Below are 15,794 nucleotides of genomic sequence, written 5' to 3'. Positions count from 1 at the left end.
TTGCAAATCAAGATGGTATCTTAACTCTGACCTTTGAATACTTAAATTTTCTTGCACATATTTGGTACATAATCTACTGAAAGTTTTTTCTTTTATCTGTCTTTAATGGTTGGTATGTTGTGTAGAAAGTGAGTGGATTACTTAGGGATATCGAGCAGTCAGATTCGAGATTGAAACACCTCTTTGCTCACCCCTGTAGTTGAAGATACAATGATGGAATTTGAGGACAAATAGCTCCTATGGTGCATGAGAAGTACGACCCTTTAAATCAAGTTTCTACCAGGGCTGGGACAATATGCTATTCTCGCGATTCGATTCTATTACGATTATTGGGGGGCCAGTTCGATTTATTTTGCAATTCTTAAATATTTACGATTTTTGCAATTTTAAGTTTGCTTTTTCAACACCAGACCATGTGAAAAGGTTAAATGATGATGATAATGTCTGCAGACTATATCAGGAGCTATATTTGCCCTTAAAATGCACATCACGTGAGTCATAAAGAAACATTTCACCCTCTGCTGGAGAAAAGTGGTAACTTTTTTCCAATTCAGTTTATAAACAAAGACTCAAATGAAGAATTTATATCACGATTTTGATATTGTCAAACAAAAAATCCTGATACAACAATTTTTGATTTTTTACCCTACCCAGTTTCTATTACCAAAAACTTATTTCAGAATTTTTTTGTGCCAAACAACATCTCGTCTTCGTCTTGTTTTAACCACTATCTAAACGTGAAACATGTCTTTAGTTTGTCACCTGTGTGCTGCAGTAGAAACATGCCAGTGCAAGTTAACAGCCTTGAGAAAGTCGGCCTGCTCCTATTTAGATTCAAAAGGCTCAATATAAGTTAACAAGAACAAAATACTTTTATATTCAGGTGGTTAATAACTAATTTCAACACTTTTTAAATTTTATATTCGTATCTGCCATTTTTCTGTTGTGATAAATGCTGCCAAAAAAAACTACACGCTGTGCCTCTAAATCAAATTGCATTTATCTATGTGTTGTTGTACCATTACCGAAGACAGATTTCTCTTTGGAAACAAATTCTGTCCAATCTATTCTAATTTGATCTGATAAAACTTACATTAATTGTTTAAATTTGAGTTTTTATGGCTTCTTCTTCATGTCTCCACTTTATCTTTGTGAGAAAAGTCCAAGCAGTAAATCAAAAAAAGGGGAATTCCCATCTTAGAAATTGTAGGGTATCTATTTAATGTTCATACTGGTGATTGGCTTCAGATACACTGTAGAATAATCTTTTGTTTAACAATGACTTTTTCTTTCGTTTCCCATTATTTCCGCTGGGACTGCATTCAGCACTGTCTGATTGTTTGAATGGGCCCACACAATAGTTGGAATAAACAATTTAAAAAAGAAATAACCAGCAACAATTATTTATCATGTTGACATGTGAACCGGCTCTGCAAGTTGAAAGACACTGGTTTTGCCCATCATCAACGCTGCATCCAAGTTTAGGAGATGTAACAAATGCTAAGCACAAAGCAAAATTCAGGGCCAGAGCAGAACAGTCCTCCGTATAAGTTATATTGACAAATTCCTCAAGCAGCCCCCCTCTAAAACAAAGGCCCGTCGCTCAAACATGTATTATCACTAAAGTTGTTTCTGTTATGACAGAGAGAACAGCCTGATCATTTACCACATTCTCCAGCTCTGTTTTCGGGATGGTTTCATGATCTTTTTGTTCTCTCTGTCAGAGCCGTCAGATGACTCAGCAGCTCCCCGCGCTTTAGTTCATTAGACCCCTTTCTCTGCTCACTACGCTCATTTAATAAGACACTGATCCAGTTACAGAGAAGACAGAGGGAACACTAACACCGTGTTCATCTTGTCTCTGTGATCTAAGCAGGCCGGACCATGCTGTTGGCATGTTTCTGATATATTTCACTCACATGATACAAGAAAAACAAAATGAATGACTTCACAAAGGTTTGGAGGGCCTAGCTGGTTGCATAAGTGCTCTCCTAATTTAACACTTGTGGGCCACCGCAGCAACACTACCACTGTCAAATAAAAATGCCTGTGCAGCAGAGCAGAGTTCCCCCAGAAAAACCGAGAGTGAGAGTGATAAAACACATTAAGTGGACTCCTGGTCTGGATTAACAAACCCAGATGTTTCTGATCGAGAAGAAACTGACGTGTTCTCTGTTTTCTGTGTGTGTGTGTGTGTGTGTGTGTGTGTGTGTGTAGGCGGGGACGGTGAGGGACTCAATGGCCAAGTCACTGTACAGCGCTCTGTTTGACTGGATTGTGTTCAGGACCAACCATGCACTATTAAACAACAAGGACCTGGAGGATGATTCAAAGGTGAGGTCACAGCACACACACACACACACACACACACACACACACACACACACACACACACACACACACACACACACACACACACACACACACACACACACACACACACACACACACACACACACACTTAAAACTGAACATTTCTATTGAAGATATGTCAGACAAGGTGAACTGGACTGTTGCTGGAAAAGTTTTACCTCTGCCTCACTCAGCTCTCTTTGTTGGCAGAAGACACACCCTTATACGTAAAGTTTTGAAGTTTTAAGGCATTTCTCTCCTATTTTGCAACACCAGGTCTATTATTGTTGAAAGGCATGTATAACCTTACAGCAGTGGAGCCAACACCTCAGCACACACCTCTCTTTTCCAGGGGGACTCAGAATACTCTGACCAAAGGGATGTGAGATAAGGTTCATGACTGATAGTACAAATGCAATAAATGGGCGTACAATACCAAAAAACAGAGTTGCAGTAATTTATTTTGACCACTAGGAGAGCTGTTGGACCATTACAAGATAATGATATGGGTTTCAGAGTGGGGATACATATCGCAGAAGTTGTTTGGGGTCAGCAGGTCCAAAAACAGACACCAACTGGTTGATTAAACAAAATAAAGAAGAAACCTTCCTATTAGCGCCCCCAGCTAACAGGAATAACCATATTTTACTTAAATTTAGCAACAAATCACTACAGATTACTTTTGTTTTTTAAAAGACATGGTCTGGATACTTACTGAATTTTTTCTGGATGTCATACAAGCAAATGGATTATCATAGGAAAACATGGAGTCTCAGGGACAACTACATATCTCTAAAATACATCCTTCTATCTTTGGGGACGGTGAGTTAAACAAAACCTATTCAAAATAGAATAGAATGGAATAGAATAGAGTAGAATAGAATAGAGTAGAATTTATTTATTCTCAAGGGGGAATTCAGAAGTCACAGCAGCAATCAAAAAATAAACATAAGAAAGTGTATAGAAAGTGCAAAAAGGCCCATAACAAAATAGATGATGACAGCTTGTCCATCATTCTCCAGTCAGCCAGCCTCCACCTCCACAGGGTCCAGGACTGAGCTTCTTCAGCAGTCTGTTCAGTCTCTGTCTCTTGTACCCTGTATGCTGCACCAGCAGACAGTACCGTCATCCTCACCTCCTTCTCCTTGCCTTGTGGGGAAACATCAGGCCCTGCACCAGTTAGCATTGACATGCTACAGAATGCTAACAGCTGATTTCCCATGTAAACAATGCAGCCATGGTTACATGTAGGATCTCAAGACAAACACAGGAGTAAAAATAGTAAAAATATCACTGAAGACAAAACCAGCTTGGTGTCCGTGACCAATAAATGAGCCATGCAAAGTAATGGTCCACTCCAAATGCAGAGATGACGACAAAAAGATGAAAAAATCATTAGAAACAGACAAAGAAGAGAGAGGTGCCACAACAGGCAGCCACAACGGGGCATGCAACTGCTGCAACCCTTAAGTTTCCTTTTAATACCTTTTATCAACTCAGAGATGCTCTCACCAGCTCTGCTGCCATTTCCTGGATTGCAGAATTTTATGCCAATTTTCTGCTCAGAGATGATCGAGGTTCATTAGCTCATCAGGCTACTCTCTGATTGGACTCCATTTGTTTTTGCCACAGTATCAACAGGCAGTGATGAAATGTGAAAATAGCTGCGTATAATTATTACCCACCTTACAGCGTTACTAGTTTAATTTACTAGTAAAAATCTCCTCTAATTCAACAGTCAAACTGCACCAACAACCCCTTCATCTTATTCCTAAATGGCCTTTGTTCTTTCTGTGCCTCCTTATTCGTCTGACTCATGCCTCCTGTCCTGCTGCTGTCTGTCTTTCAATCACATCAGCCAGTCCGTCTGACTGTTTTAATATCATGTTATTTCTCTAGCTCCATCCATCCCCAGAGGAAAGGAGTGATATGATAGGGAAAATTCACATTCCACTGTGTTTGCGTGTATCTTTTTGTGCATGTGTGTGTTTCATGTCCAGTATGTGTATTTTTGTGTCTATAAATGTGTGTGCTGGAGTGGCAGCTGGCAAGTCATACCCTTTGGGGGCAACTGAAGGATTAGCAAACAGATCATTCTGTGTGTGTGTTTGTGTCTGTCTGTCTGTCTGTCCCTGTGTGTCTATGTGTATGTAAGGGTGTGTGTGCCAAGAACATTGGGCAGATGGCATCAAGTTCCCCTCAGCTCAGTTTACCCCCTGTGGCCCTCTGTTGTCCCATTGCAGCGCAGTGAGTGTGTATCTGTGTGGTTTTGTGCATGTGTGTGTGCCTCCCTTGGCACTGACATCATCTGTATGTGTGTGTCAGTGCTCCCTTGGTACCCTCAGGGGGTCGATGAGGTTGCACTTTCAGTCAAGGTCATTGTTCTTCTGTGCAGATAACAGATGATATAAGCAACATGCTTTTGTATGTTTTCCTGCCAGATAAAGCTAAAATAAAAACCGGCCTTCAGAGAGGAATAAAACACGCCTGTACCAGATTAAATTAAACTGGAAACAGCTTTTACAGGCCATTTCATAATTAAAGGCCCTCGCTGAGGACACGCCTCCTTCAGATGGTGCAGATTAAAGATTTATGATGATATGAATTTTGCTCGACACCCACAGGACGGCGGGGCGCCGAAGACGGAGAGATGAGGATATAAAAGGAAATGCAATCAACGAATCTGGAAACATAGACGATAAACAATCATTATTTCTTTAGTGATGTTTACTGTGCTGGCAGAGAATTTACGATAATCCTTTTTTTTTTTTCAAAATGACCTCATACGTAGAATCTATAGCCTTAGATGTCTCAGATTGTCCTCTGTATCATCTCGTGCCAGAAAAATACTTTGTTTTAACTATGTGTGCTGTGTCCTCTGTGTTAGTTTGGTCCTGAAAAATTTAAGACAGGTGCAGTATGCGTGAACGTTATGGGTGGTGTCGAGGCAGAGAGGATGTAACAGGCAGCTCAGAGAAGGACAACAATGGAGGAAAGATTTGAAGATAAGCTGATGCATCAAGTTTGCAGCTATCTTTGTGGTTAACAGTGCATTTTCACTGCACAAAAAACAAACATACCAGATGTTCATGACAAGCTAATGTCACTTAATGTATTCTTATGTTCTTATTAAGTTCAATTTACTCAAATGTTTGAGTTTTCAGTGTTTAAACTGATGATTTCTGAGCAGATTTAACTTTGTTTACTCTCTAAGTAAGCCCAACTTAAAATCATTAGTTTCTGAGACTGCGTTTTGTAACCGTGAGTGGGGAGGGGATGCAGTCCATATGAGACCCTGCTGTACTTCTAGACGTGCAGCAGTGGCACAGGTTGTCTGTGCTCCACATTGCATGGACTGTTTGTCTGTACGTCACAGCATGGACCAGTTGTCTATGCTCTGCATGGTGTGGACAGGCTGTCTGCGACATAAATAAATAAACATATCTTTTATATTTTCAAAATTGGCCTAAATAGCATCATACTCTAGTCAAAAATGTCATTTATTAATATATTATCCATTAGGCACACTGCAAAAGTCATTAGGTACAAGACCCCGTGCCATGGAGCACAGAACACCAGTCAGTGCCAGAGAGCTCAGACAACCTGTGCCCCCTGAAGAACCATATTATAATGTACAGCAGGGTCTCATCTACTGCCGTCCCTCCTCACTCACGGTTTCGAAAGTTATGGAATTAGAGCTGATTTTTGTTGTGATGGAGTTTGAAACCATGAGTGAGGAGGGAACGCTGTGGATATGAGACCCAGCTATACTTTACAATGTTATTTAATTTAGTTGTTCAGATCTGCTTCAACTTTTTATTATTACATTTGCTTAATTAATAAGGCAAATTTATTGATATCACATCTTTCAGTTTTAAGTAAGGTCAATTTATTATGGTTTACAGTGATATGCAAATAAGCATCAGGTTTATTTGACTAAAGACATTTAGTAGAATGATTTTTAATAATAATTGTAACTACTTAAGATGTTGAGTTAAATTAACTTAAGTTTCATTTCATTACTTATTCTTTTTTTTTTTTCTAGGTAACCGGTCTACAAGTTAACTCAACTTTTGTGGGGTTACAGTGTAGGGACAACAAGGCTGAAGAACAAAATAATACATTTGTCAAATGAAAATGTTAAGAAAGATTTTTTTGTGGTCTAGATTCTGTCCATTGGAGTCCTGGACATCTTTGGATTTGAAGATTACGAGAACAACAGCTTCGAGCAGTTCTGCATCAACTTCGCCAACGAGCGGCTTCAGCACTACTTCAACCAACACATCTTCAAACTCGAACAGGTACAGTCTCATGATTATCACTCCAACCTTTTTATTATCATTCAAACAAGGGCTGTTGTGCTGCAGCTGAATGAACATTCCTGCTTGTTGTGCTTTACTACCATTGTGATGATGTTGACAACGCCCAGCATTCAGACATCATCTGCTGCTGTGGGTCTTGGTTCACACACTGACGTCACTTCATTGTGGTTGTTACAAAGTCCTGTCTGCTTTTGAATGAATCCACAGACGACGGGAAGAATAGGCAGCTCAGTTTGACTCTGCAGTTTTCCTTCAGACGTCAAACTTGATGAAAAATAGATGACTTCCTGTTCAGTGGAGAGCTCTGCTGCAGGTTTCTAACAAACTGAGGAAATGAAATGATACGGTTCTTGTAACTTCGCCTTTGATTTTTGAAGATTTTTTATGTTGTTCATCCAGTTTGTAGCAGTTTAGCAGTAGAAATAAAATTTTATTCAGTAAGCGTACAAATAACATGTTTCCCTGTACACTTTAAACAAGTCCACAGTCACATTCGAAGTGATGACTGAACAGACAGGAGCAGATTTAACATTTACAAGCTTCTTCAACAGCTTTGTGAACATTTCTTTTGAAAACTAGAAGTTAATCACAAGTTTTCAAGTTTGTACCAGCATCATTCAATGAATAACCCCGACAACAGAAACACATCTTCTTTTGATACTTTAGTTTCTTTTTGGCCAATAAACTTACAAACACCTTGCAAATCATAATGATTTCCTAAAAAGAAGAGAACTTTTGCGCTTGTTGTGTTTTATGGTTGATCCTCACAACTCTACACAAAAAGAAAAGTAGTGACCAATCAGTGAACAGTTCATTATATGTTAGGCCTTATAATTTAATATATCTTTTTGCTTGTACAGTATTACAATTGACTTGGATTTTTTTCTTTCATCATTGTTGATATTTTATTCTAATTTTTAATTGTGATCAAACACTACCCAAAATAATTTTGTTTGAATAGCTCATTCACCGTTAACATTACAGGTTTTTAATGTGATATCCTTTTCATTTTCTCCTGGTTTACAAAAACTATACATTTTGTTTTGGATGTTAAAGGGACTGTGAAGACTTCTGAATGATCTAGAAAAAGTCTCCCTTCTGGATATATGCCTGATCATAATCCACATTTTAAAATGAAATTATCAGCACCATGTAGATTATTTCTAAATGCTATTTCTTAGCTTCCTGATCAGGTCGGGACAGCACATCGAAGTCCCTATGACAACACCATGCTGATCGACAAAGTTTAGTGCTGAGAAGAGAGATGTGCATTCCCCTGCTGAAAACCATTTCTTGGATTAATTTTGTAGTAATGTCAGACACTAGAGCTGAACTGACTGAAGAATAAAGACGTCAGAGCAGGTGGAAGCTAAACAGGAGAGTGATGGAGCACAAGCTAACACACAGGCTAAACCTGTTGTGATAATGTTCATTCCAGTCCACAGTCAGCAGTTATTCTGCTGTGGTTTGTTCAAACTTGAGAGTCTATCGGTAAAATGCAGAGAGGGGCCATGTTTGCTCTGCTTGGTGAGGTGAGTTGGTAGATTATCTCTGGTCAGACATAACCAGGTCACGTCTCAGAGCTCTGGGCTGTGAGTTGCCTTAAATAAAGCCTGTTACTAAACTATGGTAGAGTTTGCAAAGTTTTTTGTTGTCATGTTTCAAACAACAGTGGTGCATAACTACAAATAATTGCATTACCTAGAAGCTTTGAATCCTGTAAAAAGTCATCTTTAACAAAGTAAAGTATTATTTGCTTAAAAATGAATAAATAAATAAAAACAAACGCCTTGACAAGAGTCACCTCCTCACAACCGTGGTTGCTAATGATCTTGGGAAATACAGTTTTTGTCCTGGAAAAACACTAGCTTTTTTGAAGAGTCCTTACAGCCTCTTTAACATCAAACTGAGTCTTTAAAATTTCAAGCTCTCCATCCTTTCTTAGCAAAAGATGGAGACAGAAGATAACCTTTGTTAGGATAAGGTCTAAATGTCAGGTCAGTAGACCTTAATTCAATAAAAGTAGTCTCAAACAGAGCAGAGGGATGTTAGTTTAGCTCTCGCTGAGGTCAGACAACATATTTCTTGTCTATTAGGATGCTCAGATTATCAGATTAGGTGATCACAGAGCTGTTTGTCTTAGTGCAAGCTGAATCAAATTGTCTGGGTTTTGGCCAAGGCCAGAATTCAGATCTCCACCTTGTGAATTTAGCCAGTACAATTTGATGGTGTCATGCTAGACAGCCATATCCCTGCTGACATTACAGGACAAGCAGCTAACTTAAGCTAGAACGCTCGTCCATTAAGCAGAAGGTCAGAGGAAAAGTGCTGAATGACCAGGAGAAGCTGACAGGCTGGGTCAGAGTGCAGGAGTCACTCAGCTGCTCAAGCTGCTAGCTGGCTGCTAATAGCCTCTGAATGCAGCAACACTTTTAGCCTTTTGTGTTTGTTTTTTTTTGCTTATTTTCATTCCTCTTACTAGTTCACAGCTATTTTCACTCTCTAAATCAACTCCTACACCTTTGTCTTTCATTGAAACGAGCTACTCCTGAACCACTGATCCCTAACCGGCTTTATTATGCATTCATTAGACCCATTTATTCAGAGAGCAACTGCCAAACCACTCATTATTCAGTCAGTTTTATTTGTATTCCAAATGATTTCCACGGAAAGCCAGAGAGCAGTGTGTGAGAAAAAAGAGGGAGAGTCTTTGTAAGATAATGAGGTTTAGTTACACGGAGTCTGTCACTGCAGCTGTCAGTTCTTCTCTCTCTCAAACTGAGCTCTGATTGGGCGTGGCGTTTTAGCAGGCGGGTCCATCGCTGACGGCCAAACGAGAACGGAATCAGAGTGGAAAAAAAGAGCAGTGTTTCAGTAAATGGGAGCAATAATGTCCCTTCAGCTTGGATGAGGATCACACAGGGCCGATGCACTAATGGCTCTGTTATCTGTTTCTGACAGTTAGCCCTCAGGCACACACATACACACACACACACTCACGATCACACACAGCAGGATGTAACAAGTTTTAACAAACCAGTTGTGTTACTGTCACTGAAAATTTGAGGTTAAAGCTGCAGGGCTTTCATATTTATGTAGACTGTCTTCTGCCGAAACTATGAGGACATAGCTAAAATAACTGCTGGAACAGACAGGCTGAAAAAATCTTTCAGTGCAGTTTAAATTTGTCCTGGAGAAACTAGAGTGATGCTTTTTTTTAAATCACCAAAACATCTTTAATGATGTTTGTGTTTTCAGTCGTTGTCAGTCTGCAGGTGCTCCTAGATGGTTATCTCTGTTTTGATTTTGTCTCACACTTGACGGTTTGTTCTTGTGTTCTCTTGGACTAATAAGTGTCAAAGTGCTGCTGAGATGCTCGCCCTCACAGGATGGTGTCTAATATTGTTTCTGCAGAGTTCAGGTTTATTATCCTTTAATCACCGGGGTCCTCTGAACTCTTGGCTCAGCGCCTCTCCTTGGTTTATTTGACAGGACAACAGTTAGTGGTGAGGGTGCTGAGCTCTGAGGCCCCTCTCTGGCAGCCTGGTAAAGGCTTCCTGATCGAGAGTCTGCATGATCTCTTCTGATTTGTTTGTTTGAGAAAGGCTGGGGAGTTCACGCCGCAGGTCCCCTTAGCCGCAGTTTGACGTCATGAAACATCCCCACGCCTCGTTTGTTATGATGTGTGTAGCCTTAAACTGCTGCCAATCATGTTTTTCTCTTTTGGCTTATGTAACCTCATACACTTCACCTCATCTTAATGCTGAAGTTCCCTGTATTCTTTCTGATTTATGAGCTGATTTATATAAAAAAAACCTCAGATATGATCAGTACTTTAACGCTTTTTTTTTTACTGAATAAAAAACCAGAATACAAGCTTTGTTTTTAAAACTATCTTTAACCTCTTAAGACCCAAGCTTTTTTCTGGTGTCCAATTTTTATTCACCTTGCTATTTAGGATAAGTAAGACCTAATACGTATAACAACTAAACTTGGTCTTTGTATGGGAAGTTTAATTATTGTTGTTTGTTAGCAGTGTTTGTACTTAAATATATTGGAGTTTTTTTTCACTAAAATGGGTGTTGTGTTGTGATTTCACCAAAAGGTGAAGTGGGCAGTGTCCCTAAATGTGGCTAATAGGTCAAAGTATCATGGGTCTGAGAGGCAGAAATGTTATGTCCACATATGTGGATGCTGGGTCTTAAGAAGTTAATGGAGAACACCAATCTAAAAAAACAAAACAAAACACAATTTTGACCTCAATGCTGCTGTTGTTTTGAGTCAGTGTTGCGGGGTGAAGATGTCTAAAAAGGCCGTAAACACCAACCACTCTGTTGGAGATCCAAAGGCAACAGTGGTTGGTTTTCATTTATAACAAAATCAGGCTACGGACATGTGCTAATATGCTAACAACTTTACTTTGGACTGCTCTTACAAGGGAGGGATAGTTTCACAAAAAAGGCAAGAAAAAAAGAAAAACACAAATTTTAAAGCACAACTCAGAAACATGCTGCTGTAACAGTGTCTCCTGTTTATTTTGAATCAAATGTGTCGTGTGCTGATGCTCGTTCTTCTGGAGAGCTCGCCATGTTGTTTTGGTGTTTTTCCGCCTCTGCATTTATTTATAGACCACTAGGGCCAGTGCATAGATAATGAGATCCTCTACTGAGTCTGGAATTGTGATAATTGAGTATTCATTCGGTTTTTGTTTTTGTTTTTTTGTTATAACAGAGACACAATAAAAACATTTAAACCAGCAACATTTATGTAAATTTGTTGTTTTGGATTTTTTTGTTATTTTTAGGCTTGAATTCTTTTTATTAAGAAATAATAGGATAGTGGATACAATAGGACACAGGGTGAGGATAACATTTGGGAAAGGGGCCAGAGGTTGGATATGAACCTGGGCCACCGCATTACACCATCCTCCAGTCATTTTTGATTGAAGTATTTTCCTGACAGTGGGTTTGGGTGAGAAAGCAGTGATTTAAATTGTCTTAATATATGAATTTAGCTTGCTCAAATGTCTTTATTTACCACAAAATACAATCCATACGGCATTTATTAGAGAACATACCCGTTAACTTATCACTTATATTATGGCCTCACACTGTATTTTGGACATCACAGAAGTCTCAATGATTACTTTACAGGCTACTCGTCATTCTTACGTAATAACATTTCAATACAAACTATAACTACAACTATCTAAGTCAAGAAAACATTTAAGGGTTAAAAATTCTTTAAAAATCTGTAGCAGCTGAATATTTGTACCTCCTCTTTTCACTTTGAAACACATTTGACTCATTTGTAATGGTTTTCTTTTCTCCTTACTTCCCCTCTGGGCTTTACTCTCCTTCAACCAATCAGCTGCTTTTAGCCACAGTGTGTGTTTACTTTCAGAATACAGCAGCCAAAGCTAACAGGACCACACCAGCATGACAACTCCAACCCTCAGTGAGATACAGGAGGCTGTGTGTGTATCTGAGTGTGTGTATGTGTGTGTGTGAGGGTTTCTGTGTGTGTGACTGTCAGGTTCAATGTTTTCACTCTGTTATCTGAGTGTGTATCAAAGTAAGAAAATACCTGACAGCCTCCACCTTATGCAAACAAATGATGGAGTTCAGCTCATGAGATACGCTAACTCAGCAGAAGAAGATCATGTAACCAGGTTCAGCTCCACCTGATGAACCCTCTGGTCAGGATTTTGAAAAGATGTTATCTCTCACTTCTTTTTTTCAAACCACACTCATCTTGTTAACTTTCACCCTCCACCCTTATTCCAATTAGCAGAGTCCGGTTTCTTCCTTGACGTCACTTTCTTGTGAGTCATGCCGATCCACAGCTGCCTCCTTTTCCATCTAGACCACAAAAAGTGTGTTTGATGACAGCACAGCGAGTACATCTTCTTTACCCCTCTGTCAGTCCTCTCTCTGTGCTTATGAAACCACCAGAACTTTCTCCAGCTCCCATGATTGCACCGCTGCTCCTCCTGTCCGCTCCGTGAAAACACGCTGCTGTCATAACAGGAAAAAACGGGCGCAGAGGGAGGCAGAGATGTCCAAGAAGAAATTGAGAGATACAGAGGATGTTCACAGCCTTGCTCACCTCTGCAACCAAACACTGCTCTTAACAGAGTCAGGGCTGGTTGGAAACTGTGTTATCCAACAGAGAGCAGGCACAGCGAGGGCTAATAGGTGCAGAGAAAGCTACAAGTCCTGAGTGAATTTATCGACTACTACAGAACTGGATGCTTTCTGAGGCACAGCAGGGTGCGGGGTTAAAGCTTTTATTGCTCACAGATTGTTTTGGTCTAAGCTTTTTATATCTGGATCTATTGTTTGACCCAGATTCTGTCATGTGTCTGTGTTTATAACAGTCAGAGGAGGATAAAAGAGGCTCCTGGGCTGATAATTTAGAGTTTTTTTGATAAATATCTAGGGTTTTGTCAGTTACATATTATAAAAAATACTAAAAACATCTCAATGTTTAACTAATTATATTATTTGTCTTTATATCTGCCATGTTTTTTATGGCAAATTCAAAAAAATGTCTTATTTTGAGATATTAAAAGAGAAAAACAAGACTTGTATTGAATTACTGAGAGTAAAACTATCTGCCACTAGAGTAAAAAAAAGTATGTCTAGTTTCTTAAACAAAGATGTTTTTACTTCAAGAAGCTTGATTTTTTTTCTTGCCCCATAGGCAGATTTTTTTTAGATAAAGGAGTTCAGTTGTTATTTTTGTCTTTGAAACAATTAAATAAGACATTTTCTGGACTTATCAGTGAATGAGGCTTTTATGGAGTCTAGTAAGACAATTTTTGCTAGAAATATGACTTTTTGGGTTTTGCTTATTGTAATTTTCTAAATTGAGCATTTCTGCTAAATTTCGCTAATATTCAGTGGCTGGTGGGTTTGCGACGATTTACAAAAGCCAAACACGAATGTGGGAGCAAAAACATGGATGCTAAAGCAACAACACAACAGAAGTATGGCCACAACAGAGGTTGAAAGAGGCCAATTATCCCAACAGACATAGAAAAGTTGTAAAAGTCAGTGAATGATTTTCTCTTTTAATGTAAGTTATCATAAATATAGCTTCGTCAGGGTGTCACCTTGTGATATCCTTTACAGTACTTATATTTTTTTCATTACCCTGTCATATTTTAACCTATATTTAGCTCTATGAATCAGTCATGTCATGTTGTTTGCATAAAAGCTATATTTATTAGGGGTGCACCGATCACAACTTTCTGGCCAATCGCCAATACTGATTTTTTTTATTTTTTATTTTTCATTTTTTTCCAATCTTATTTCATTCAAAATCATTGAACATACCTGTGAAACAATAAAATCTTTGTGTTTTAACTTAAACAACCATTAAAGTCACCTGAGTTTTATGTCTCAGAGCCAGAAGCAACAAAGGCTGGCTGTCAGATCTTCCTGGAGGTATTTAAAATCAGTTCATATATAAGGATGGGCCGATCACTGATCCCCCAAAATTAAGGAAATCGGCACCAATCGATCGGTGCATATGTAATATTTATCATAGCTGAAGCTAAAAAAGAAAACAACTGTTTACTTACTTTCACAACTTCTCTGTGTCCGTTAGAATAACTGTCCTCTTCTGTTGTGGCTGTACTCCCGTTGTGCTGTGGCATTAGCGTTTGTGTTGTCGCTTTCGCGAATCAGCTGGCACCTACTGGCCACCGTACACCGTGCACATTGTACCTTGATAGTGACCTCTCATTGATACCCTGATCTGTGTAGCACTGTTTCTGCAGATTGACACTGTTTGAATGGTAGTGGTTGTGGATGATCACAAATAAACATAAGACTCGAACTAGCTGAATGCAGCAAAAATGACTAACTCACTCCTCAAACAGCTGTTTCTGCAGCTGACATGTCCCTGCTCAGAGCCACTCGTCCGCTCTGGCATTTCCTCGAACCATAACTGAAGCATTATCTGTGCTTTCCTCACACTGACTCACAGCTTTGTTGTCCTGTGTCTGCAGCACCGAGCTGTTTTCCTCATGTGTGAATGTGTGTGTGTTTGTCATAAAACGCCTGATGAGTATTTATGTGTGTGGTTTTATCTCCTTATCCGTGTGTCTGCGTCTAATTGCCTCTCTGAGTCAACACACATGTGCGTGAACCCGCTCGCAGACACAACAGAGTTCACTGCATGGCCTGAGTCAGTCATCAGCCCGGGCTCAGCTTGATGAGATTTGAACAAAGGCACACGCATGCAACTTTTTTTATTTTCCTACGATCACATTTTGATTTAGCGGGATCCGGTGAGCGTTTGAACAAAGCCAAACATGCCACATGTTGTGAATGCCTCGTCAGTGATTCAGCAGACTGGAAACAGAAGAGAGGACAGACGTGCCACATATGTAAAAATATCTGTCAGCGCTGCTCTGAATGCTCGTCTGCTGTCTCATTATACTAATTGGAGGACGTGTGCTTTAAGTGGTTGTCATAATATTTTACATTCTCCTTTTATAACAATAATGATGGTTTAAAAAGTCTCTTTCTAAAGATACAGGACTCTGGTGTGCTAGTGTGGAGACATTAAACATTCCAAACCTTTAAATATTCACAGATGCACTTACAAACATGCATCTGAAGCTTCAACTTTTAAACCTTTCACTGACATGTTGGTTAATTAAATGCCTGGTTGTTTGTGTTCAATTGTATTGTGAGGCGGGTGTACATGCAGAATTAATTCTGAGAGCAGCATCAAGTATTAGTCAAGTCTCCAATGTTTTGAAAAAAATGAGCACAGTGGTAGTTCAGGTAGGCCCCAAAATCAAGCTCGGCAAACAGAACATCACCTGCGCTTAACGCCAGCTCCTGTATTTTCATGCTGTGTCTGATTTGACCAGTGTCATACATATTGTCACTAATGCTCCCTCTCTGCTGCTCTGCCTGCCTTGGCTCTCGATGTATTTACATGGCAGAGAGGGGAGATGTGCTCTCCCCATCTCAGGCTTTGGCATTCCACATAGACCATCCTTGTTTTTCCCCTGACTTCATCCCTCACACCCACAGACTGTATAATTAATGGATGTAGTCTCCATGCGTCACCCATCTGATTCTGAAACAGATTTTGAAG

General features: G+C 39.5%; 1 protein-coding gene across 10 annotated transcripts in view; it reads left to right on the top strand.

Moving 5' to 3' along the window:
* LOC141797038 (unconventional myosin-IXAb-like) overlaps positions 1-15,794 on the top strand; it is a 167,577-nt gene that overhangs the window by 118,180 nt on the left and 33,603 nt on the right. For all 10 annotated transcript variants that reach the window (XM_074678429.1, XM_074678424.1, XM_074678423.1 and 7 more), the window contains 2 exons: positions 2,218-2,334; positions 6,519-6,653. In XM_074678429.1, coding sequence (XP_074534530.1) covers positions 2,218-2,334; positions 6,519-6,653 — 252 coding nt within the window. The remainder of the gene's footprint in view (positions 1-2,217; positions 2,335-6,518; positions 6,654-15,794) is intronic.

This window comes from Halichoeres trimaculatus, unplaced genomic scaffold, assembly GCF_033239565.1.
Source record: "Halichoeres trimaculatus isolate MK-OKI-2021-1 unplaced genomic scaffold, fHalTri1.1 fHalTri1_scaffold_10, whole genome shotgun sequence".
In the NCBI taxonomy this organism is placed as follows: Eukaryota; Metazoa; Chordata; class Actinopteri; order Labriformes; family Labridae; genus Halichoeres; species Halichoeres trimaculatus.
The sequence above is the reverse complement of the archived record's forward strand: the minus strand, read 5'-3'. Positions and strand labels throughout refer to the sequence as shown.